This window comes from Amblyomma maculatum, chromosome 3 (assembly GCF_055883805.1).
Source record: "Amblyomma maculatum isolate TAMU_Amacu chromosome 3, ASM5588380v1, whole genome shotgun sequence".
NCBI lineage: Eukaryota > Metazoa > Arthropoda > Arachnida > Ixodida > Ixodidae > Amblyomma > Amblyomma maculatum.
Genome location: NC_139346.1, coordinates 158,323,085 through 158,346,954, shown reverse-complemented (window position 1 = coordinate 158,346,954; position 23,870 = coordinate 158,323,085). Strand labels below are relative to the sequence as shown.

Below are 23,870 nucleotides of genomic sequence, written 5' to 3'. Positions count from 1 at the left end.
TGCACTGACATCGCACAGCATACGGGCGCCTTGCTTTTGGCCTCTATCGAAAAGCGGCCGTTCGGGCCAGGATTCGATCCCCCGTCCTCGGGAACAGTAGTCTAGCACCGTAACCACTGCGCCACCCCGATGGGATTTTCACGTAAACTAATTTTTATTACTGACGTGGGCACCCTGGGGTCCACGGACCCCCATTTAAGGAACGGAGCTAGTACAAGGAATCTAAAAATGTTAGGACAGCCAGCGAGCCACACAATTTTTTTTTTTTGCTCAGTTCATTCACTAAAAATGAAACATTGTGAATAATATATGACCTGTTAGAGCTGGTGGGATTTACACTCTCATGCCAATGCTCACACTCACGGTGCATATCGCGCGACTGGAGGTCGCGGCATCAGCGATGCTCCCACGCTTAGTGCTCGAGGGTGCGGTCGTGGCAAGCACGTTAATCATCCATAGAGATAATCATCCATAGAAAGCGTATTCGGAACAGCCAAAAATTTGTTCATTGTGCACAACACGTTGAGGTCAGATTTTCATTAATTCGTATTGACCACTGTCGTTTTATTAAGATTTTATTGTAAATTCACACAAAAACAGAAGGATGCAATTGTTTTTGCTCTAACAACTTCACTTACATTGTACATTTAGGTGTCCCAGTCTTGCTGCAAAGGAATTACCCTCTTGTAGAACTTCATGCCAAAAATTAAAAAAAGCAGACAAAAGCCAGGGAATCGCAAGTCGCTATTTATTCACAGTTATCTCTGGGGCAATGGTTGGGCATATTCTTAAAATGCTGTGTATATATATACAGAGTGGTCCTGTCGGCTGTTCGCTCATGGTGATGTTAAAACTTTAGGCTGAAGCCTGTTCCTTTCGCTGAACTTCCCTTGCTAGGAATGTTCATGTGAAAACCTGCTGCCGCCAGAAGTCCTTCATCATCTCCTTCGCCCTAAAGAAAAAACATGAAAAAGTGCCCAAGATCACAAACTGAAATTCTGAGCACTTAACGGAAAAAAAAAAAAAACAAGCAGTAATTATGTTAAAGAATGTAGGAAATTTTTTAGAACCAAATGTGAGCAGCATAGTTCGCAGAATACTGGAGACAAGTGCATCATGGTACAAGCCAGAGTTTATGTATTTGATTACTTGTAATTAATGACATTTTTGTTAGTTTTGTAATCAATTTATAGTACTTCCTTAGAGTAAAATTTTGGGTAATTCTTATTTTTTTTTGCAATTGATTACTGGTAATCAGTTACTTCTTTGCAAAAAAGACTGCAGGAGTGAATCGCGAGTGACGTGACTGAGTCAAATTGTTCCGCCGTACGATGCTGCACACTGATTGATGCCTGGCATATCCTGATCGCCTCTGTCGTGATGGTTAGTGCGGCTTCTGGTGGCACCTGTTGCAATTGGCTAAATGGATGTCCAGTAAAGGGTGACGTCAGGAGCTCCACTAGCTTTTAGCTGAAGATTTGAACTTGCCTTGCTATGGTATCTCACCAGAAGCCGCGTCTGATGTGCATCCATCTTTCCCTCTTCTGCCATTGTCCCCACCTCCTTTTCTCCACCTTTCCTTGTTGCCCTTTTGTGGGGTGCATCCCTGTGCTCTCACCACAATCTCTGGCTTCCACACTTCTAGTAGCACCACCCTCAGGCAGCACACATTCTCTTATTCTCTGACCTCTTCATGACATCCTCATTTCACAATAGCCAAACTCCTGGTCGTGCATTCCTTTATGCTCCTCCATACAGCTGAAGCCACTAAGATATCTCTTCTAAGCATGGGCAGGGAATTTCCACCTCACCCTTTTGCCACCTGCTAGCCATGGCAGGTTGCGCTTTGCTAAGCTAATACCTGCCCCGGCTGGTAGGTAGCTGAATACACCAATGACTGTGCAAACGACGAATACACGCAGTCCAGGAATGAATGCCTAAAGGCAATGTGCTCTACAACTCTCACAGCAAAAGAGAACCACAGTGACTGTGCACAATCTCGCTCCTGAAACAAGAAAACAACCAGCAAAAAAAAAGAAAGAACTGCCTTGCCTTCTCATGACTTTACTCAAATGGATATGGCAGGCAATGACCGCACAGTGCAAAGACACAGTATAAATTGAACTGAACAGAACGCTATTTACAAACTATATTAGAGATGCAGAATAGTCACTAACCATTATTAAGTGTTTCAGGGGCATGACGGTAATGTGCTACCTTCAGGAAAACTGCCGCACGGTAAAAGACGCAGCTCTCAATGATAAAAAAAGGAGCTATTAACTAGCTGACTGCAAGTACCAAGTGGTTGTTTAGAAGGCATTTCTCTCTTTTTTTTTTTTTTTTCAATGTGCTTAATGAACATATTTCTATAAGCACTTTCTCATTTCCTATGGGCTCATTTTCTACACCTACATACTTTACCAGTTTCTTACATTTTGGGCATTTTTTTAAAACCAATCATCTAAAGCTTATGAAATCATCTTACATAACTTATACAACAGGTATTCACCACACTGCTAAATCAAGCTAGCATCATGAAAGACCCTATTCATGAGTGCGCATAGTTCTGTCGAACCTTAAGCAGAATGTCCAGACCGTTCATTTATATATAAATGAAATAAAGTGACTTGCTGGCTACAAGGTGACTGCTGTAAATATTTGAAAGAACAGTAAACACTGGAAGGGACTGCTCTGAATACAGACTCTTGTGTGGGATGTACTTTTACGTGACTGCGTGAGTACGACGGTCGCTGCATACGTCCGGGCGCAACTCTCGGACCCCTTAGGACATGCTGCAGAGTGGGGCAAAAAATAGAAGGAAACCATGCATGCTTGTAACTTTCCTGTAGCACTTGAATGCGCGTGTCATGCAAACAATTTAGCAGTTGTAACTACATATTCAGGACAGCTAAAACAAAGCAAACAAAAGATCATCTACAGGTAACTTTATTGCTTAAAGTGGGTGAAAGTGCGAAATTTCAGGCAGCAGGTAGCTAAACAGTATGTGCTGCTGTGGTAATGATAACGGGCTGTCATTAATTATTCCATTATTGTAGCAGAATACTCTCTAATTACCTTGCTAATTAGAGCTACATGCTTTCTTCTTCAGCATGGCTACTCAACACAAGAGTTTCTACCCTGCGGCCCATTGGTCCAATGGTTACTAACTAGTTAGTCAAAATCTGTTTTAAATATACTCTGATGCCCTTGGTAATAAAAAAACCAAAACTATCAGCCGCGTTGTGAAATACATTATCTTTGTTAAATGCGTGCTGATGGCTGCAGGTCATCTCTGAGCATTTTTACGTCCAAAATGCAAGGCTGTCCACAAGAGCGAAACATCGGAGAACAAGACCTCACTTCCTAGTGTGTTACCTTCTAATGAGACACTTCATGTTGCTATCCCAATTATTTCCTCTGTAGAACTGCGCACTGTCCTAAATATCCTGCACCGATCCTCAGTGAAGGCGTGTGTTCTAAGAGCACAGACCTACCTTACAGGTCAAAATGTAATTCCCTTTTAATTGCAAACTGCTACATCTTTTAGGCTGGCAATAAAGACGATGCAGATGGAAATTTGCTACTTGGGGATAAGATTAGTTTGGCCTTATCTGATTCACTCCTTGTAAGCTTCAAACAGTACCTCGGAACATACTGCATATTTGTTTAAAAAGCCAGTCCTGCTGCGCTCGGTGCTTTCCTTTTTATAAAGTGAGGCGGCCTGGCCTGACCTGTTTCCCTCATGGGGGCATACCAAACCACACCAAAGAAGGGTTGTTCAACTTGCCAGTTGCTTTGCAAACTGCTTGCCACCAGAGGGAGGCTTCGGGCTCTGCGCCTTTCGGTGACCAAGCTCACTCTTGGCTGGCCACGTGGGAAACATGGAAGGGTCCACGGGCACCGGTGTCTCGTTGAAGAACTCGTGACGCAGCGCCTCCTCTGCAGTGCTGCGCCGACTTGGGTAGTATGTCAAAAACCTGCGCAGGCAATGAGCTTCACTGAACCTGGTCTTCTCTCCACAGGGCGGATTTATGGGTCACCTTAGGAAAGGAAGATTGGGGGGGTCTCATTCAGACCACATATTCCTTGGACATTTTTGGCAGGAAAAATGGAGTTCAGCATGGTTTCTATAAACAAGAATTCTCGCTTGGAGGGGAAAGGATGACTGCTCCCCCACACGCTCCCCTTCAAACACGCTCGCTCTCCCAGTGACCTCTGATGAAACCTGTCTCGTGCCGCATGCGGACGCGTTATCCCTGAAACCCTCTTAATCTCATCATCCACTCATTTGCTTCCTTATGTTCACTGCATCACATTATGTTGCATTGCATTGACCTTACACATGATACACTAAAGACTCTGCAACATTTTGCATCCTTAGTAGGCAGAGCACAGTATTGAGATGAGGCAAGTAACGGTTGAAGCGCACTCACTTGTTGAGCAGGTCAAATCCCAGGTTCGAGAGTGTGTGGCCGAACCGGCTTCTCAGGTTGTTGTAGGGGTACTCGGTAAAGGTGACCTTCTTTACCAGTGGCAGCTCAGAGTAGCCAGGCCAAATTTTTTCACTGGGTGTTCCGAGGTCCTGCCCAAGGCAAAGCAAAGATAGCATTCAACAAGCATTTGAAAATACAGTGTAAACGCTTAATATCTAGTTTACAAGTGGGGACAACAAGGCTCACTTAGCAATACAGTAGACTCGCGATAATTCAAACTTTGATAATTAGCACTTTCGGTTAATTCAAACAAAAATCAAAATTTTCGTTGGTCCGTCATGTTTTCAGTGTATTTCAACACCGCTTAATTCAATTCAAACACCACAATTCGGTTAATTTGTACTTTTTGCTTTCCCATACCGGAAAATTATCGGTTATCGTTTCCGCCACTGGCGAAAAATCTGAGTTCTTATAACACTACAACAGTGGAAAATGTGAAAATAAGAGCACTATTACTTAAAAAAGAAAAGAAAGCGAAGAGGAGCCTAACAAGCAAACGTTTGAAACGAAACAATAGCCTCCCGAAGGGCGCTGCTCAACTTTTCGTGGCTTGCTAGCCAGTTCAATGGAGAAAATTTGAAATTAGAACAACACTTAGCCCTCAAAACTTGTGGAAAAGAAGACTGTCTGCCTGTGCTTGTCAAAACTCTCAAAACTGCGGCCACTGACGTAAAAAAGTGCAGAAGAAAAAAAAGAAAAATAAAGAAGGATGCGAAAGTGATGCAAGTAGCATTGGCCGAATGCGAATCACGTGACTGCTCGTGCTTTGCTTTCCCTGTCGGTATCACCATGTCTCCGCGAGGGAAGTATTGGTGAATCAAAAATTGGCAGCCATAGAAGAAGTTGAGGCTGGAATAATGAAGACTGCTGTAGCATTGAAGTATGGGATAACGAAAAGTATGGTGACAACGATTGTGAAAGCGAAAGACAAGCTGCGAAACAATGCAAGTCACTTCGCTCCCGATAGAAAAAGGCTTAGGGAGGCGGTGCATCCGGAGCTTGAGAAGGCGGTTCTCTTTTGGCTTAAGCACGCTCGGAGCTCCAATCTACCAGTAAGTGAACCGATATTGCGAGAGAAGGCCGAAGAACTGTCTGTGCGCTCGGAGCTCCAATCTACCAGTAAGTGGACCAATATTGCGAGAGAAGGCCAAAGAACTGTCTGTGCGCTCTGGAATTGACGATTTCAAGTGTAGTATCGATGGGTGTCGCGATTCAAGGAGCGACATGGCCTTGCTTTCAAACTGTAAATGGAGAAGCGGCAGCGGTTAATGAGGCGATTACTACCGACTGGCAGCAGACACGTCTTCAGAGCCTACTGCTTGAATACTCCCCAACTGATATTTATAATGCTGATGAAATAGGACTATTCTTCAAGTGCCTGCTTCAGCAAACATTGTGTCGCAATGGGGAACGTTGTACCGGCGGTAAGCTGAGCAAGGAGCCACTCACAGTCATGGTTTGTGCCAATATGGATGGCAGCCACAAGCCCGAACTTTTCGTTGTGGGCAAATCAAAGCGTCCGAGGTGCTTTAAAGGCATCCGAACTCTACCCGTTTCATATGCATCAAATTCACGTGCGTGGATGACGCAATCTTTGTTTGAAGAGTGGCTGTGGAAACTTGATGTGGTGTTCAAGCGTGATAAAAGAAAAGTGCTGATGATTGTTGACAACTGTTCTGCTCACGGTGATGTGGAGGGCCTGGAGGCAATTCGTCTTGAATTCCTCTCTCCAAACACAACTGCTGTTCTCCAGCCCCTGGATCAGGGGGTGATCAAATGTCTGAAGACAAACTACAGGAAGCTACTCCTTAAAAGGATGCTAATATGCATGGAAAATTCCATGCCGTACAGCGTAACACTGCTGTCGTCGGTGGGAATCCTAGCTGACGCATGGAGTGCAGTAACGCCAGCAACGATATGGAACTGCTTCCTTCCACATTCAAGGCCACAGCAGTGATACTTCTCTTGACTGCGCTCAAAATGAAAATGAAGACTGCCTCCAAATGGAGAGCGATGATGCAGGGCTAGTGCTTTCTGCTCTCCAAACACACAACATAGCTGCTGACCTCAGTGAATTTGCAGCTGCTGACGATAACTTATGCGTGTGCAGGGAAGACACTCTGGACGACTTCGTAGCTGAGGTGCTGCCAGCACAGTACAGCAGCGAAAGGAGGAATCAGAAGAGCAATCCTCTGTGACTGCAGCACAAGCCTTCAACTACCTTGCCGAGGTCCGGAAATTTCTGACTGCAGCAGAAAATTCTGGAAAAGAACTGGCTGCTCTTACTAGAATAAATAACTTTGTTCTGAATGCACATGTAAAAAAGAAGCAATCAACAATTCATGAATTCTCCAAACGGTCTAGTCAGCCATAGATTTCCAATAAAATTGTTCTGGATCCTTCACGTCTGCTGTTTTTATTGTGTAATAAAAGAGTTGAACTGCTTAAAATGTGATTTAAGTGGATACTTAATCATAATGTGCACTGTAATCTTGCTCAGAGTCACATATGCGAGAACTTCCGATAATTCAACTTTCTGATAATTCAAACAATCCTGGGGTCCTTTCGCGTTTGAATTAATGAGAGTCTACTGTATACCCCTTTTCTTTTTGCTGGATCCCAAACTCCAAAGGAGTCTGTGCTAATTCAAATCAAGTATACGTGGATTGAATAATGCTAGTTCCGAACAACATTATATGCACGAAGCAATTGTTTAAACACCCAAAGTCACAATACCACTAAAATATGGACTAAAAGACAGGCTGAACTAAAATGAACTGTACAGCCTTCCACGAACTGCTTTCCGCGCGCGTCATAGGGAGAGGGAAAGCAGTTCATGGAAGGCTGTGCAGTTCATTTTAGTTCAGCCTGTCTTTTAGTCCATATTTTTGTGATATTGTGACATTGGGTGTTTAAACACACACACACATACATGCACGCACACGCACGTACACACAGAGAGAGAGAGAGAGAGACAGATAGACAACCAATTTACAATGGAACTAAGATGCATAGGATATCCCTGCTCAAATTATTTTACTCCCCCCCCCATGATGTCTTAAAAGGGCCCCAACACATCCCACATCCATCACTGGAAACCGCAAGAACCAATAGACAAACCAAAGATAAAAAGAAGCTAGCAAATGTGTGGCGCACCTTGAAGATTCGATTCAACTGGTCGATGTCAGACTTCCCAGGAAATAGTGGCTTCATTGTAAGAAGCTCGCCAAATATGCAGCCAACCGACCACATGTCAATGGGCGTTGAGTATTCCTGCAAAAAACAACGCAAATCCTGCACCACTGTCCCAGCATGCTCTGCAGCAAGCGTTAGAAACAAAATGCAAGCACAGAGTGCTTTCTGCTCTCAGAGCTAGCACAAAGAGGCTACTGCGTGTAACCCAGAGGCATTCTACGATCTGTGAATGCAATGTGTCCTTTGAATATACTGAGAAACTCTAATTAGTGAAGTTCTAGTTTTAAGGACAACTCTTAAAGCACATTGAGAACCCCAGGGCATAGTCGATAGGTCTAACGCTGTACTATGCAGATGAATCACAACACACAGACACAACTGAACCTCACTTCAATAATCCCCTCATGACACTTTTAAGTTAGTCTTGAGATCAAGATTAAATTTGACACACGCAGCCTAATGCATCGGCAGCATCATTTTCAACAAAGTCTACAAGCATTTGCTGTGGCAAATCTAATGAGTCAAATGCAGTTTCATGCACAACTTAAAGAAGCATGAAGTCTGATTAAAAGCTATTAAATATATATATAGTAGAACCCCGCTATAGTAAACTCTGATATAGTAAAGTGAAACTGAAGTCCCAGTTCATCGCGCATAGAAAACTGTGCCTTTCCTCCCCTTTATAGTAAAGACGTTTTTGATAAAAGTCGGTTATAAAGTGTGCATGGCCGTGGCGACGACTCCCACAATATGACATTGCCGCCCGTTCACTACCTATAACCGTGAGGCAAAGATTTTTTTGTACTTGAAAACAGAAAAATAATTACAGTGTTCATTTAAGTGGCTTTACCACTAGGCTAAGCAGTACACACGAGAAGCTTAATTTACAGAGACATTGGAGCCGTGAGGGAAAGCATGCAGCACGTAGTAAAAAAAAAGTAAAGCTGTCTACAAACATAGAAAGGAGGCGTCGTAATCCTTTCAGAAAGTAAAGAAGACTAAAAGTGCAGCAAGAAATAGGGAAGGGAAAGAAACGTGCGAGCATTCACTGCACTGTACAGCATGAAGCGTGAGTGAGGCTGTGGAGGCAAGAAGTGGAGGTGGAGCGAGTGCAGTCTTACAGCACTTGACTGCCACAGGCATTTATTTATTGCCTTTAAAAGACAGAAACAGCAAAAAGGGACACAATGTTCATACAAGGCTTTGGCTTTCAGATGAAATCGAACATAGTATTTCAGAAATGTTTTTCATTAAGTAACAAGACATGTTCAGTAAGTGCCTATTTAACTACCAGACAGCATCTTCAGCAAAGACCCTGATATAATAAATATTTTTGCTGGTCCCAGTGACTTTACTATAAAGGGGTTCTACTGAATATATATATATTATATCAGTCGAACCTCGCTATAACGAACACGGATATAGCGAATTTTCGGATAAAACAAACTAAAATCAAAGTTTAGTTGGTGTATGGTTTATTTCTATGGAAGTTCTTTCTGTATAACGAAATAAAATTTTCAGAATTAGAGGCTAGATCGGTTATAACGAAGCAGATTTTTGCATTAAAACGGCAAAAAATGCATTATTAAGGAGCTGGAAAAAAACATTAAGAAACACAATTTTTCAATCAATAGAATCGCCCGCCACAGAAGCGTGTTTAAATCGCCCCCACAGAAGCGTGCTGCGTCATTTCGCGGCGGCAACAAAAATTACCGCCAACGGCTTATAGCTTCCGAGATCACACCCGCGTGCATGGTTATCTCGGAGGTCATGAACGGCAATGGCTGGAGTCAAGCGGCACCGCCGAAGTGTATTTAAATCACCCGCGCATTCCCATGCGGCGTCATCTAGTGGCAGTGACAAAAGCTAGCACCAACAGCTCATGGCCTCCGAGATCACATCTCTGCGCGCGGTGGTCAGATCACCAACTGTCATGGCTGGACACGTGCGTCGCCGCCGCTGCTGCTCGAGTCCAGCCATGCAACGGCTGACAGGCTTGCGACTGGCATATCATCATCATTGCCTCGTCATGGCCTGAGCCCCTGCCGTGCCTCTACCACTGCGGCCGACCCGTGCACGCGCGCTACGCTTCAGAGTCCGTTGGCTCCGTCGCGCAAATTGTGCGTGGAGGCAACATGCCTTCTTAGTATTCATATTTGCCCTCCAACATGGAATGAAAAGCGAGATTTCATGCATATACCAAGCTTTTAATTAAACAATTGTGTGTTTTTGCACCTTTGTGTTGTTCATATTAGTAGTGAGCATTTTGTTTCGTTTATTAGCAAATTTATTTACAAGAATTTGGCGTGCGCTTTTATAACGAATATCAGATATAACGAACAAATTTTCACGCCCCATACTACTTCGTTATAATGAGGTTCGACTGTATATTTATACATATTGTGGTTGCCTCCGAGAATAATAAGGGTTACTTAAACGTTATAATAAAACAAAGACTGCCAATGCTAAATATTAAGTGCATTTAAAAGCCTGCTTGCATGCCATCTGTGTCTGTAATTTCAATAACACAACTGCTCCCTGGTTCAATTCATGGATTGAAAGACTCTGAAACAGCAGCATTGTTGCACAATGATAGTGCTGCCGCCACCCTGTCAGTACAAAGCAAATCGAAAAAAAAAAAAAAAAAAGTCATGGAAGCACACTGTACATGGTTATTCACAAGCAGTTTCCAGGCACATAATCGGTCTCAAACAAATATGGTGATTATGCACTTGCCAATCGGATTTGGGTAAGTTCACAAACATAGAAAGAGGTATACATGATAAAAAAGAAGAAATCCCATACACTCTGTTTTTTACAGCCATGACTGCAAAAACTACATGTAGGAATCACCAGTATTAAAAGGGAGACTGAAGACTAACTCAGTTGGCCTAGACTGATGAACTGTGTGTCACAAGTACTAACAGGAAAGGGAAGTGAAACATAAAGAAAGTGAAAGCGAAAGTAAAAGTCAGAGATGAGCACTGTTTCTTTCAGAGGAAGAAGAGGAGAACCTGCTTGAATGCCATCTGTGTCGATCCTTTGGGCTTGGTCACATGATAGCTCAACTAGAAAACATCATCACAATGCAACATGCGATGAAAGGAACTACGCACCTTGACCCCGAGGAGCAATTCGGGGGCTCGATACCACATCGTTACAACAATGGGGGTGTAGTGCTTCAATGGAGACCCATACTCTCGAGCCAGACCAAAGTCACCAACCTGATAAAGAGAGAGAGGAAACAAAGAAATGAGTTTCAGTTTTGTGTTTGCCCTCCAGTGCATTAAAACTGGCCACTGGCATGGCTATGCTAACAATACAGTCGGCTAGCAAAGGCTCAGGTTCATCAAGCCAATGCCTAACAGATTATCATTTCAATAACTGGGTGCATTCTTTATGAAAGCAGCTTTGCAACAAGGCCCGAGTAATTTAAAGGAGTATAGACACTTCATTTTCGAGTGGGTTTTATCTTCTGTAATGATGCGTAAGACACTACTGTACATGAATCACCTCATGATATTCACCTACAGCCGATGAATAATTTATAATAGAATTTCTTTTCTCATCAGTTTCGGTTTCGACAGTCGAGCGATAGCTGTGACGGTGAAGTCTAAGGAATAAAACAGTGATATAATCATTCTTGTGTCATTTTAATTCACCATAACACTAAAGCCAGCCTGCCTTAAGGACAGGAATTACAAAAAGTGAAGAGTCAGAGGTTATATTGCTGTTTTGTTTATGTCGCGCGAGACCTAGACTTGATTATGACATTACAGTCATCTCTCGGCTGCTGAAACCAAAACCGAAACTGGCGAGAAAAGAAAATTCAATTGAAGACCACTTTGAGGTCGTAGGCAAAAGCCGCGTGGTGATATTTACACAGGGATGCCTTACGCATCATTAAAAAAAAGAAAAAAAAAAAAAAAAAAGCCAACAAAGTTTGGTGTCTATAGTTCTTTAAGACCGAGATGACTAGTATGGTGTGGATATAATGGCTCGAAACTGCACACGGGCCACAAGGGATGCCATGGCCGAGATTCGACCCCATGACCTTATATCATGAAATGAGTGCAAAATGATTGATCTGCCACAGAAAGTGTGAGCTCTGTGCTGGCACTGAGACAGGTAGAAGTGTTAAATGCTTAAACTGTCACAATTCCAAGAACAGAAGAAAAATGAAGTGACTAGAGGTGTGCACAGGCTGAAATTTTAAGCCCGAGCCCGGCCCGTCATGCCATATTTGCAGTTGAAGCGATGATACAGAAGGAAATAATTTCAGAATGATAATTTTATTTAAGAACTTGAAATGCTGAGTTCTCACAATTGAAATGACAAATTTGCTGAATATATAGAGAAACAGCACATATGTAGAATTAACTTACATACAAAGACAAGTTATGTATTGAATTCAGGCATTTGCGGTGCTCCTGGACCCTTTTGCTCGGTCACTGACGGCTACTAAAGATGTGTTCTCGGTGAAAAGGAAAGGCAGGTCCACGCCGGGAAAGAACTCGAATGCTCTAGCAGGGAAAGACGCGGGAAAATTCTGTGCATTCTGCTTATCGCACTATGCACAAGTTGCATGTGTTCGTGTCCGGCCCGGCCCGACTAGCCCGAGACAAATATACTTTGGCCCGGGCCCGGTCCGAGCCTGAAGGAGAGGGCTTCAGAGTGGCCCGAGCCGGGCCTGCAGGTCAGGCCGGGTAGGGCTTTCGGGCCAGCCCGAGCCCATGCACAGCTCTAGAAGCGACATTCACGAACACTCCAGCAGGCTAACTAACCTTGAGGATGCCCTTGTGACTGAGCAGCAGGTTGGATGTCTTGAGATCTCGATGGAGAATCCAGTTGTCGTGCAGGTGGGCGACAGCTTTCAGAAGCTGTAGCATTAGTGTTTTCACCTCACCCACCAGGAAGGGCTGCTTCATCACCTCCATCAGGCTCTTCAGGTCATGCTCCACATAGTCCATGACAATGTAGATCTTGTCCATGTTGCTGCCCACCACGATTTCCTGCACAGAGGCCATCACGTACAGCTATTAAACTGAAATTAAAATAATAATAATAAAAGAAAACAAGTATTTATCCATGGCCTGCTTGTGGCATTGGTAACAGCTGTGCTGCAGCAGAAGACGTAATAAAAGACAGCCACACAAGCAGCCACACAAACAGCCACCTTACTAACCCCCTTCAATGCGCTCGGAAAAGGAGAGAAAGTAAAAATAGAAACAAGTGCAAGCACACAAAAATAGCAGCCCCTGTGGGACACAATGAGCTAAAGGAAAGGAAAACTAGAGAAATGCCACTTTTTAGTAGGACAACCTCAAATCATTCCATTCTCTGGTTTCAGGTCACTTCATGTACAGTGCAATTATATCTGTACCTTCTCTCCAAAGGTAACTTATTTTGTTCAGTGTAACAAGTATATAGACGCACTTCATGTGGCTACACATTTTTCTTGGGCGAAATTAACAAAAAATATTGCTTACCCATCTAGATTAAGATGATTATGCTTAAAATTTGCCCAGCAAATGTTTTTAGCAGAATGTTTGTAGATGAGCTTTACGAATAAAATGAGAAATAAATTAGAATTAAAGAGTAAACTACAAATCTCTATGCTATTGCTAGATAAATCATTACAATCAGTAAGAACCTGCAACACAGGATGGACGGACAAATGAATGAGCAGGCAGGCAGGTGGGCAGCCAGGTGAACACATGGTTGCATGAATGTTACGTGCGCCTCCTTTGAAACTGGAATGTGACAAATTCTGCCATGATGCATACTTCTTTTTCTTTATATTTCTGTGATCAATCTTTCAAAATTACTGGTAATATTTGTATATTTGCCCCTTTCCACTAAAAATAGAAGTTGCATAGACTCTAATTCTTGATGAATTTTTAATCCTGAATTTATCTTTGCATCACTCTCCTGCTTTTCAGCTACCAATCTTACAATCGCTTTTTACTAATGCCTGCCATAAATTCCCTCCCATTATACCTTCGTTATCTTTACAAAACTGTGTCTAAGGGACTGTGCTTGCCCTGACATCGGGGTGGACACTGCCCCAATCTAGTAAAATAAACACTTAACTGTCTGCAGATTCATCGCACACTGCACACATATCACCTTATTGGTTAAATTTCTATCTGCAGCTTCGTATTCTAGGGAACCTTGACCTCACCTTGAAGAGTAGGGCACTGCATCTCGAGTCAGCGCGCAGTGCCCACTGGTATCTACAGTGCCTGACACAGCTCCTCATACCCATGTGCTTGACCACTCTGCAATATTCCCACTACTCCAGGTGGTCGAAATTTCCGGAGTCCTCCACTACGGCGTCTCTCATAGCCTGAGTTGCTTTGGGACGTTAAACCCCACAAACCAAACCAAACCATCACTGACTCATGCAGTGTACTCCAGCACCTCTACACGTGCCTGTGAAAACTTGTCCATGACATCTGGGTAAAGGTGTAGTGTCGGTAGCATGTAGACACTTGCACGCATGCTCGCAAGTACACAGAGCACTAGTGTGGAACTGAGCAAGTGCAAGTCATGGCATGCTTTCGATTATATTAGCCTCAGTAGCCTTGAGGCTACTGAGACCTCACGGAAGCAACAGTGCAGCTGACATAGAACACTGCACTAACCATCTGTGTTATATGTACAGTAATATCTTGTTACTGCAGACTCCCGCTACTTCCAAATTTGGATTCGAACTAGGAGTGTGATCCTAGCCAACGCCCTTGTAAGGCTATGGTGCCAGGCTCTCGTTAATTCAGACATGGATGGGCTCACTCTGGTGAACTCGGATGGGCGATCAACCTGCACATGGCAAGCACGGAGACAACCGGAAATTCCCCACCTTCGAAATAAAGCTCAATGGCATAGTTTCGGTTTTGCAGTTTTCTCAAGCCCTGCAGCTAATTTCACCTCTCGGCTAATTCAAGCAACTTTTTCTGGTCTTCCCTTGAAGATCAAATTAATATGTTTATGGTATTACAATGCACAGAGAGAGTGAGCGTATCAACATCTTTGCCGGAGTGATGCTTTTGAGGCACTCACCCGGACAGTGACAATGTTTGGGTGCTGCGCCTTCAGCAGGGTGTTGATCTCTCGCAGGGACGTGATTGGAAAGCCCTCCTTCTCCTTCTCCATCTTCAGGCGCTTCAGCGCAACTATCTCATCTGGGCGACACACACAAAAACAACACACTGTCAAAAGAAAATCCCACCCTCCACTAGAGAGAAGACAAACGAGATAGAGAGAAAAAAATGCCGTTTCATCATGCTGTCAATATGTAGCCTGCACAGCCTTGAAACAAACTGCTTCAGGCGCGTGGTGCCATAAAAAAACTTGTTTTTTTTCACGTGCAATTTTAGTTGTACAGTACCGCTACCAGAACTCCTGTACTACAGCTTTAACATCCAGTCCCGCTGGGGTTCAGCAGTTCAGGGTTCTGAGTGAGTGAGTAAGTGGGTGGGTGAGTGAGTGAGTGAGTGAGTGAGTGAGTGAGTGAGTGAGTGAGTGAGTGAGTGAGTGAGTGAGTGAGTGGGTGGGTGGGTGAGTAGAGTGAGTGAGCAAGCAAGTGGAGTGAGTGAGTGTCTCTAGTGAAGCATCACTCGGACGTAACCACTTGTCAGCAAATGCTTGAAGAATTCCCCATAACGAAATTGCACTGCTGGAAACATCTGCTGCTCTGTAATTTCAATAACACAACTGCTCCCTGGTTCAATTCATGGATTGAAAGACTCTGAAACAGCAGCAATGTTGCACAACGATAGTGCTGCCGCCACCCTGTCAGTACAAAGCAAATCGGGAAAAAAAAAAAAAAAAAAAAAAAGTCATAGAAGCACACTGTACATGGTCATTCACAAGCAGTTTCCAGGCATATAATCGGTCTCAAACAAATATGGTGATTATGTACTTGCCAATCGGATTTGGGTAAGTTCACAAACATAGAAGGAGGTATATATGATAAAAAAAAAGAAATCCCATACACTGTTTTTTACAGCCATGACTGCAAAAACTACATGTAGGAATCACCATATTAAAAGGGAGACTGAAGACTAACTCAGTTGGCCTAGACTGATGAACTGTGTGTCATAAGTACTAACAGGAAAGGGAAGTGAAACATAAAGAAAGTGAAAGCAAAAGTAAAAGAAAGAGATGAGCAGTGTTTTTTTCTGAGGAAGAAGAGGAGAACCAAGAAAAGCAATAAAAGGGGAAGCTGTGACATGAGCAAGGAGAAAGGCAGCGTTCGAGGCGTACAGACCCGGCCATAATATTACGGTGCATGCCTCAGTAATAAAAAATTTTGTCATGTGTAACCTAGAGAATATTAGGAACAACCTTATGGATAAGTAAGTACTATATGCTTCTGGGGCGCTCGCATATGGACCATAGTAGCCAAACTATCTGCTCTAGAAAATGCGTGAGAAAATTTTAAACACTAGCAGCATGCTTTGTATGGCCACACCTGTACATGATGCTTCGTGCCACCGACTGGAATCAACAGTCGTTCCTGAAGCCTAATAGCCAGGCATAGCTCCGGCCAGCATCTCGTTTTATAGACAACGGCTTTGACCTCATCCTCAAAATGTGAACCTTGTGTCGCCAACGAGCTGTTACGGTGCACGGTGCCTCACTTCCGGAACGAGGGCCCCGCTGCGGTGGTGCAGTGATTAAGATGCCTGACTATTGTGCCCGAGTACCCGGGTTCGAACCCGACCGCTGGCGGCTCCGTTTCGATGCAGATGAAAAGAAGAGGCACCCATGTGATGTGCGATGTCAGTGCACATTGGAGATTTCCAGGTGGTCGAAATTACTCCGTAGCCCTTTCCTATGGCTCCTTTTTCTTTCTTTCCACTTTCAATCTCACCTTCCCCCCCCCCCCCCCCCCCCCCCTTATGGTGTGGTTCAGGTGCACACAGAAAAAAGTGTGACAGATACTGCGCCTTTCCCTTTCTGTGAACCAATTATTATCTCCAGAATGAGGGCTCCAAACCACTGCCAAGCTATGGCTGACGTGGCATTACTGACCTCCTCCACCCGACTCCGAGACTGAAACTGGCGACATCAGGCAAAATTGATTTTTTTTGCTGTTTTTGTTGCATGAACAGAAAACACAGGACAATGTGCGGTCAAAATTTAAAGGCCTCCAATGCGTGAACTAAATTATAAACAAACTAGCAAACATCAGGTGGTTATGAACGTCTCTGGTAGAACCCAAAGCATCGACGAGCTTGACTGAACTGCCAACATGGATAACACGTTTACTTCACTTCTGTGTCTGCTTAGGTTAGTGGCTCCGCCATAACTGCGACTGCACATGCAAGACCTCCATGTTCCTGGTCCATGCATGCTATCATCATATCATCCATCAGTGATAATGGTTTTCAGGCCCATGGCTAGTGGGACCACACCATCTCTTGGTGCAGTTCGTTTCGATGCTCAGCAGTTTACGCTAGGAACCATAGTAACGGTGCGCTTGGTCCGAAGATGCTATGGCGGCAACAAGAATGCGCGCCATCACTACGCCACTGCTTCCAGGCAGAAAGTTGCGCTAGCAGTGGATGGCTCACCCGAACTTCACTCACAGTGAGAGCATATGAATCAAATATTTGCTTCTGGAGGAATTCCATAGAAAACTACAATTTTCCTCCTTTATAGTAAAGACGTTTTTGATAAAAATCGGTTATAGTAAAGTGCGCCTGGCTGCGGCGACGACTTTCCATGAAACGACATCGCCGCAGTCGCACTACCTGGAATTGTGAGGCAAACAGTTTTTGTATTTGAAAAAAGAAAAATAACACCGAGTGTTCGTTTAAGTGGCTTTGCCACTATGTTTAACAGAATTCAGGGGAAGCCTGCTTTACGGAGGCCTTGGAGCAGTGAGGGAAAGCACACAGCGCATAGGAAAAAAAAAGTAAAGCTGTCTACAAACATGAAAAGGAGGCGGCGTGGTCCGTTTAGAAAGTAAAGGAGAAGTGCAGCAATAGGGAAGTGGAAGAAATGGGCGAACATTCACTGCACTGTGCAGCACGAAGAATGAGGACGCGGAGGCAAAAAGTGGAGGGGCAGTGAGAGCGGTTTTACAGCACTTGACTGTCACGCGCCTTTATCATTTATTGCCTTTCAAAAGATAGAAACAGCAAAAAGTGACACCATGTTCATGCAAGGCTCTGGTTTTCACTTGAAATCAAACTTGGTTGCATTTGTAGCCACGTTGTCCTCATGCTTAAGAGGTACTTCCACAAGGCGTAAAAATTTTTTATAACAATAAAATTGCACAAAGAGATAATTTAAGTGAGATGGAAGGTATGTTAGCTTTTTTTTTTTTTTTTTTTTCATTACACAACAAGACGTGTTCAGTAAGTGCCTATTTAACTACCAGACAGCATTTTCAGAACCATGCCATCACTAACCGATATAGTATAGACCCTGATATAGTAAATATTGTTGCTGGTTCCAGTGACCTTACTATAAAGGAAGTTTCCAAGTCTGCTGGGGCGCGGAGGCTGCCTGTTACCAGAGGGATGTTCAAGTGAAAGGCAGGGAAGTCACGAAAGCATTTCAACAAGTTGAGGGCACGCACGGGCTGGCTTCAAAGGCCCTCAGTTGAATTTTAGCCTGGAGCAACAAATGTCAGTTTACCAAAAGTTCCATGTGATTTAAAGTGAAACTGGTTGCTTTTATCAAGTCAAATTAGGCACGCATTCCAAGGCGGAGTGGTGGCCAACTGGACTGCAGTAGCGTGGTAAACATTCTGGCTGAGATGACTGAGCGGTCATTATGAAAGTGCTGCACGGCACTTCAACAAGGTGACAACTGTGTGTTCAAACTCAACCATGACCACCTGTGGCAAGAGCACGGAAAAGGAAGAAAAGAATAAGAAAGCTGCAAAGGCTGCGGTGGTGCTGTAAACGCACTCCCTAAAACTGTGTTCACTGCACGAGTGTGTCAAAATAACAATGAGCTGCCTCACAAAACAGGCTGAACGCTCCCATCAAGAGGTACAGTCTCTGCTTTAGAACAGAAACGACTCCACTGAACAAAAAATACAAATGGTCACGATATCCCCATGGTTTGTTTGCAAATTTGTTTGATAGGTGAAATGCCTGTACTTCATGTCATGGTCCTTTTCAACTTACGCATAAAGGTTCCTCTAGTTTCAGCTAAAGCGGTCTCTTAGTGATTATAATGTAGCAACCTATTAATGAGGGCCAATTTCAATTTGTTCTCAGCATCTCATTATAGATAAAATAAATAAAAAGAAGAAACTGCCCTGTGCTCACCAGTCTGCTTGTCTCTCGCTCTGTACACAACACCGTAAGTGCCTTCCTCAATGCGGTTGAGGCAGTGGAACTCCTCAACGCTTCGGCAGCCCTGGATGGCGGGCAGGTATGGAGGCAGCTGCACTGAGGCATCGTCTTCATCTTCGCTCAGCGGTGAAGCCTCGCCTGTCGTGTTGACATCTGTTGCTTCCACTGCCTTTATTTCCTCCTTCATTTCTAAAAAAAGAGAGCATGCGATCAGATTCACACTGCTCACTTAACATTTGTGGTTAACAACAACAACAAAAAACAAACATTTGCAACAAAAAAACAGCAAAGACAAAATCATGTCTGTCATGTGAAGCGAGCTTACGTGCAAAACAGAGTTACTATGGTACCCATGCATGCAAAACGACGGTGGCTGCTGCTGAATAGCAGTAAACGATAGGCTGCTTCTATGAGGCAGTTGCATGACATGACGTGCATAACATGCTTGATGCTCAGCCAACAAACACTGGCAGGGAGGAAGGCAAATAACTTTGGACACCAACTGCTTCTGCATTCACATAACACAGGCTAGCATAATAGTACAGCATGGCAACATTTTATCTTGACTCACTTCACAACACGAAAAAAAAAAAGAAAAGAAAGACATTTCACAAAAGAGCCCTGAATGAAATTATGAAGAGTATTCATGCAAAACGGGTTGGAGCAAGAGTGATGTCTGCTGAGACATGATGGTAATGATGCTGCTGAAGAGGAGGAGGAGAAGAAAATGTGACGATTGTTATAAAGCAGGAAAAATTATAAATGGGCTTCATGGACAGTGATGGTTAAATAATATATATTCCTGGGTTCTGCCCATGACGTTTTGCAACCAAGGAGCAAACATGAACCACCAGCTGATATCAGACTTGCCCCAAGCGTAAAAAAGGTACAAATCACACCCACTGTTGTCAGCAAAGCAATTTCGCCATTAACACTGTGGGGCAGTCAAACCTCGTTGATGCATTTCCAGTTCATGCGCTCAAAGCTGGGAGCATTAAATGCGCCAAAGAGTTATATTTCTGTCACACGGGCACGCCTAGTGCTACTTTCAACGAGTGAGATCCGTCTGCAGTGTCACTGGTGCAGTGTCGCGCGATAACTTTGGTGATGCTAAAAAATGCACTCGCCTCGCAACGAGTTTGGTGCTCTCACTTCCTTTGGTCCGGCCTGGCGAGTGTGCAGCCCCAACAGCAAGCGCACCCGCATAATATATACATATTGCTTTGGTATCACAATGTGTAGGAATCTTTCTATCCTAATTTCACAAATAAGAAGTCGCTCAGCCCAATAGGCCTGCGTTAGCTCACTGAAGGAGTGCATGTGATCACACGTGAATCCCGGATCGGAGGTCGCCGGCGCCCGGTTTAAAAAACCTCGGGCTAACGCGTTGGCGCCTCGTTACCGAGATTCCCGGAGTGTGCAGGTACCCATATCAGCTCCACATAGTACGGCGGGCGAGCTCAGTATGCTGAACGCAGAAACATGAACTCTACCCAGCGCAAAATTTAGTATCACAGTTTTAGAGTCAGAAATTATGTAGCGCGCTTCTGTGTGTGCAAGCGTGTAGGCAAATCTTTCAATGACCAACAGTTTTAACCACTGGCTAAAAATAATATGCGCACTCGAGCAGCCACTCTCACTCCCAGTGCTCATGGATGCACTGTCGGACACATCAGCAGTGATGGCAAGGGCGCTTGCTTGCAGCTGCTCTTCAAAGGTCGGCGACTCGCGAGGTGTTCAATCCCAAGCTCGAGTGGCATCAGTGCAAAGAGAGCCCGCACCCAGCCCACTGATGCTGCCACACATCTGAATTCTTCCCTTGGCCTCAAAGTTGTCTCATCTATGCGTTTCGCATGTTTTCTATGATGGTGCATTCTGGACTGACTTGTCTTAAATCTCAATGCTTTTTGTAGGCAACATGTAATATAACCCAGGAAATTAGCTTAAGGTAATCACATTTGTGATAAAAACTGCATTTTCTAAGTACTTAAGTGAAAAAAAATTATTTCCATAGAATGCTGCAACATTTATCTTTACTGCCACAATTTCCAAATGGAGCTTCTTTCCTCCGCTCAACAGCGTGTTCCAAGTATTTACGCGAAAAAAAAATTATTTCCATAGAATGCTGCAACACACATCTTTACTGCCATAATTTCCAAATCGAGCTTCTTTCCTCCGCTCAACAGCGTGCAACAAAACTGTAATTTGTTTCAAAAGAGATGCAGTTCATAAAAGCATGTGACTAAATCTGACCGTGTGACAAAGGTATTACACAATTTTTGCCTCATTAATACGTCCCCGGGAAAACAATTTGCTGCTGGCTATGTTTAAAGTTTCGACAATTTCCGGTCGCATAACAGGTTTAGCGATCATTTACCCGTGTGCAAACATACAAGTGGGTCAAAATGTGGGGTTATGTGACACTAAGTGCACAAACGCGGCAGCAATCACCCGCCATGGTGACGGTGACTTCCGTGTACTGCCGCAATGCGAAAAAGTAAAGCAAAAAGTGCCCTAACATGTGCACATTACAAGTACATCACATGATGACAAAAAAAAAAATGCAGCGGCTCCTCCACAAAGCATAACAGCAAGAGAACAAAGCATATGGGAACCATAGCAATGTGCTTACACAGGATGCAGGCTGGGTCTGCTGAACGCAGTAAAAAAATGCTGCAGTTGGCCACTCCAGCATCTACCCTGACTTGGACTACTTTCACACTGCTATCAACAAACTGGATGCATTGCGAAGCTTCTTCTGTTCTTTAAAAAATGGAAATGCAGACTGAATTCTGTGAGCACTAGGAAAAGCCATTCAGGCCTGGCGTAAAGACATGCTAATCGGCACTTTTAAAAATCGAGTTTCTCAATAAATGGCTTTGAACCATGTTCAAAAGTTACATGTTACAAAATTAGTCACTTCAGATCCTTTTCCCCGCCAATATAGTTTCCTCCCATTCTATTTACAAAAGCATCAACGAGGTTTTACTGCATACGTTCTGCCTGATAGTGTCAATCAAATAAGGGGACAAGCATCAGCCAAATTTTCCTGCTCAACCTGAATAGCAACAAAGTGGCAAAAGAAAAATGAGGGCATTGTATGGTACGCCATGAGGTGTTTAACATCCCAAGGAACCTCAGTTTATGAAGGATGCTGTGGTGGTGGAGGAATCTGAATTAAGACCACCGAGGGAAAAGAACAGTAAGGTGATGAGAGAAATGTCCAGTATGAAAAAAATAAATGTGATTTCTCAAGAGCAAGCAGAAAATCCATTTACACTCTGAAAAAGCCCACTTGTTCCTACTATACAGCATGATCAGGTGTAAAGATGAGCAGGAGGGAAGTAATTAAGCAGAAATTTTCTACAATTCATGCAGCAGCAAGCAACTATCAAGCAGACATTGGTGGAAACACACCCAGGAAAGGAAGACCTCACCCATACCCTGAGGGAGGGAATGAAGGTCAGAAGAGGGAATAGATGGAAGAAATTAGGAGTAGAGGTAGCAGATAACCCAGACAGTGCATGCACGGGTCAAGATATAGTATAGCCCAAAGCAATCTCTGCAATATGCAGACAAGGCTTAGGTCACTGGACGATCCGTGCACTAATCCAGGGGTGAGCGAAGCCAGTGAGCGAAGCCACTGAAGAGCACGAGTGTACGGCTTACACATCAATGAGCATTCACCTAAAAGTTAAATATGTGCAATAAAGACTACTTCTAATTTTTATTTTTCTATTGATGAAATTCATGCTAAATGGATCGTGAAACAAGCCTGAAGAGACAGCTCGCATGCACAAGGCATACCTAACTCCTCTCCGTGCAGCTCACACAAGCATGAACTCTAGAAGTTCGGGATACCCACGAAGAGCCACAAGTATGACAACAAAACCGGAACAAAATGAGAAAGAAACAACAGAGGCAGCGCATGCTGGGAACCAGCAAAATGTCTTGCGAGACTCAAAACCAAAAACACACTAGGCCCCACAAAATATTCCGTGTCGAATTACACCCAAATCTCAATGCTAGGAGTCCAAATAAGGAACCGAATACCAGGTTGGTGAGAACGTGTTTGAGCTCAGTCCAAGAACTCGCAAGTCCCTGCAACAAACCATCCTACCAAACGTGACCATCCTTTCAGGAGCCAAAGGTGATGAACGATGGGAGTTGGGGGCGCGCTTAGCTTTTTTGATATCTTCCAGCGAGCTGTGTTGCAACTGGCTAAAGCTTTGCTGATAACACTGACAATTTGCCCAACTCCAGCGAATGCGTACCCTGCTGTGTACTCACTTGCGAATTTATTCAAAAATCTGTCACATTTCTTGAGAAGCTTTTTGAGGTCAGCGCTATCAGGTCCTCCCTTACCCACATTGGCAGTGTCAACCTTCCCATCTTCCGAATACTTCTCATCTTCCTCCGAATCTTCTTCACTACTGCTGCTATCTGCAAAGACAAAAAATCACGTGCAGCCCTTTTCAGAGCATTGTCAAGCATTCGTGCCCTTGTCATGACTGGTCATGGTAACAAACCTAAATGCGTGTCAATGTGCACACACAATGTAGCACCAGCAACGCGAGAAAGCCTGACTGTATGCGCTGATGCACATGACAGGATGCTGATGTACTTACAGGACCTGCTGTCAGGGAGCTGGAACTATGCTGGCCTAGTAGATGTGTATAACAACAGTGGTAGAAGACTTCGTTGCAAAGCAGAATTAATTTTGTTTTCATTCACTGCTCAAAGCCTATTAAATACTAGTTTTTAAGTTCATGCACAGGTGCTATATTTGGCAGGCTACAGTAAACAAATAAAACCCCAAAGCAGTTGCTTATTCTGTTAAGATCCGAGCAGTTTTTGCTTC

General features: G+C 43.9%; 1 protein-coding gene across 6 annotated transcripts in view; it reads right to left on the bottom strand.

The window, feature by feature from the left end:
* Nucleotides 1-726: 726 nt before the first annotated feature.
* Pitslre (cyclin dependent kinase 11B pitslre) overlaps nucleotides 727-23,870 on the bottom strand; it is a 44,840-nt gene continuing 21,696 nt past the window's right edge. For 2 of the 6 annotated variants that reach the window (XM_084598377.1, XM_084598379.1), the window contains 10 exons: nucleotides 23,300-23,452; nucleotides 18,983-19,198; nucleotides 14,751-14,872; nucleotides 12,473-12,700; nucleotides 10,805-10,912; nucleotides 7,650-7,766; nucleotides 4,434-4,582; nucleotides 3,788-3,977; nucleotides 2,704-2,792; nucleotides 727-952 (listed from right to left, as the gene is read on the bottom strand). In XM_084598377.1, the coding sequence (XP_084454503.1) occupies nucleotides 904-952; nucleotides 2,704-2,792; nucleotides 3,788-3,977; nucleotides 4,434-4,582; nucleotides 7,650-7,766; nucleotides 10,805-10,912; nucleotides 12,473-12,700; nucleotides 14,751-14,872; nucleotides 18,983-19,198; nucleotides 23,300-23,452 (1,421 nt within the window). In that variant the 3' untranslated portion in view covers nucleotides 727-903. The remainder of the gene's footprint in view (nucleotides 953-2,703; nucleotides 2,793-3,787; nucleotides 3,978-4,433; nucleotides 4,583-7,649; nucleotides 7,767-10,804; nucleotides 10,913-12,472; nucleotides 12,701-14,750; nucleotides 14,873-18,982; nucleotides 19,199-23,299; nucleotides 23,453-23,870) is intronic. The other 4 variants (XM_084598380.1, XM_084598382.1, XM_084598378.1 and 1 more) reach the window with 3 other exon arrangements.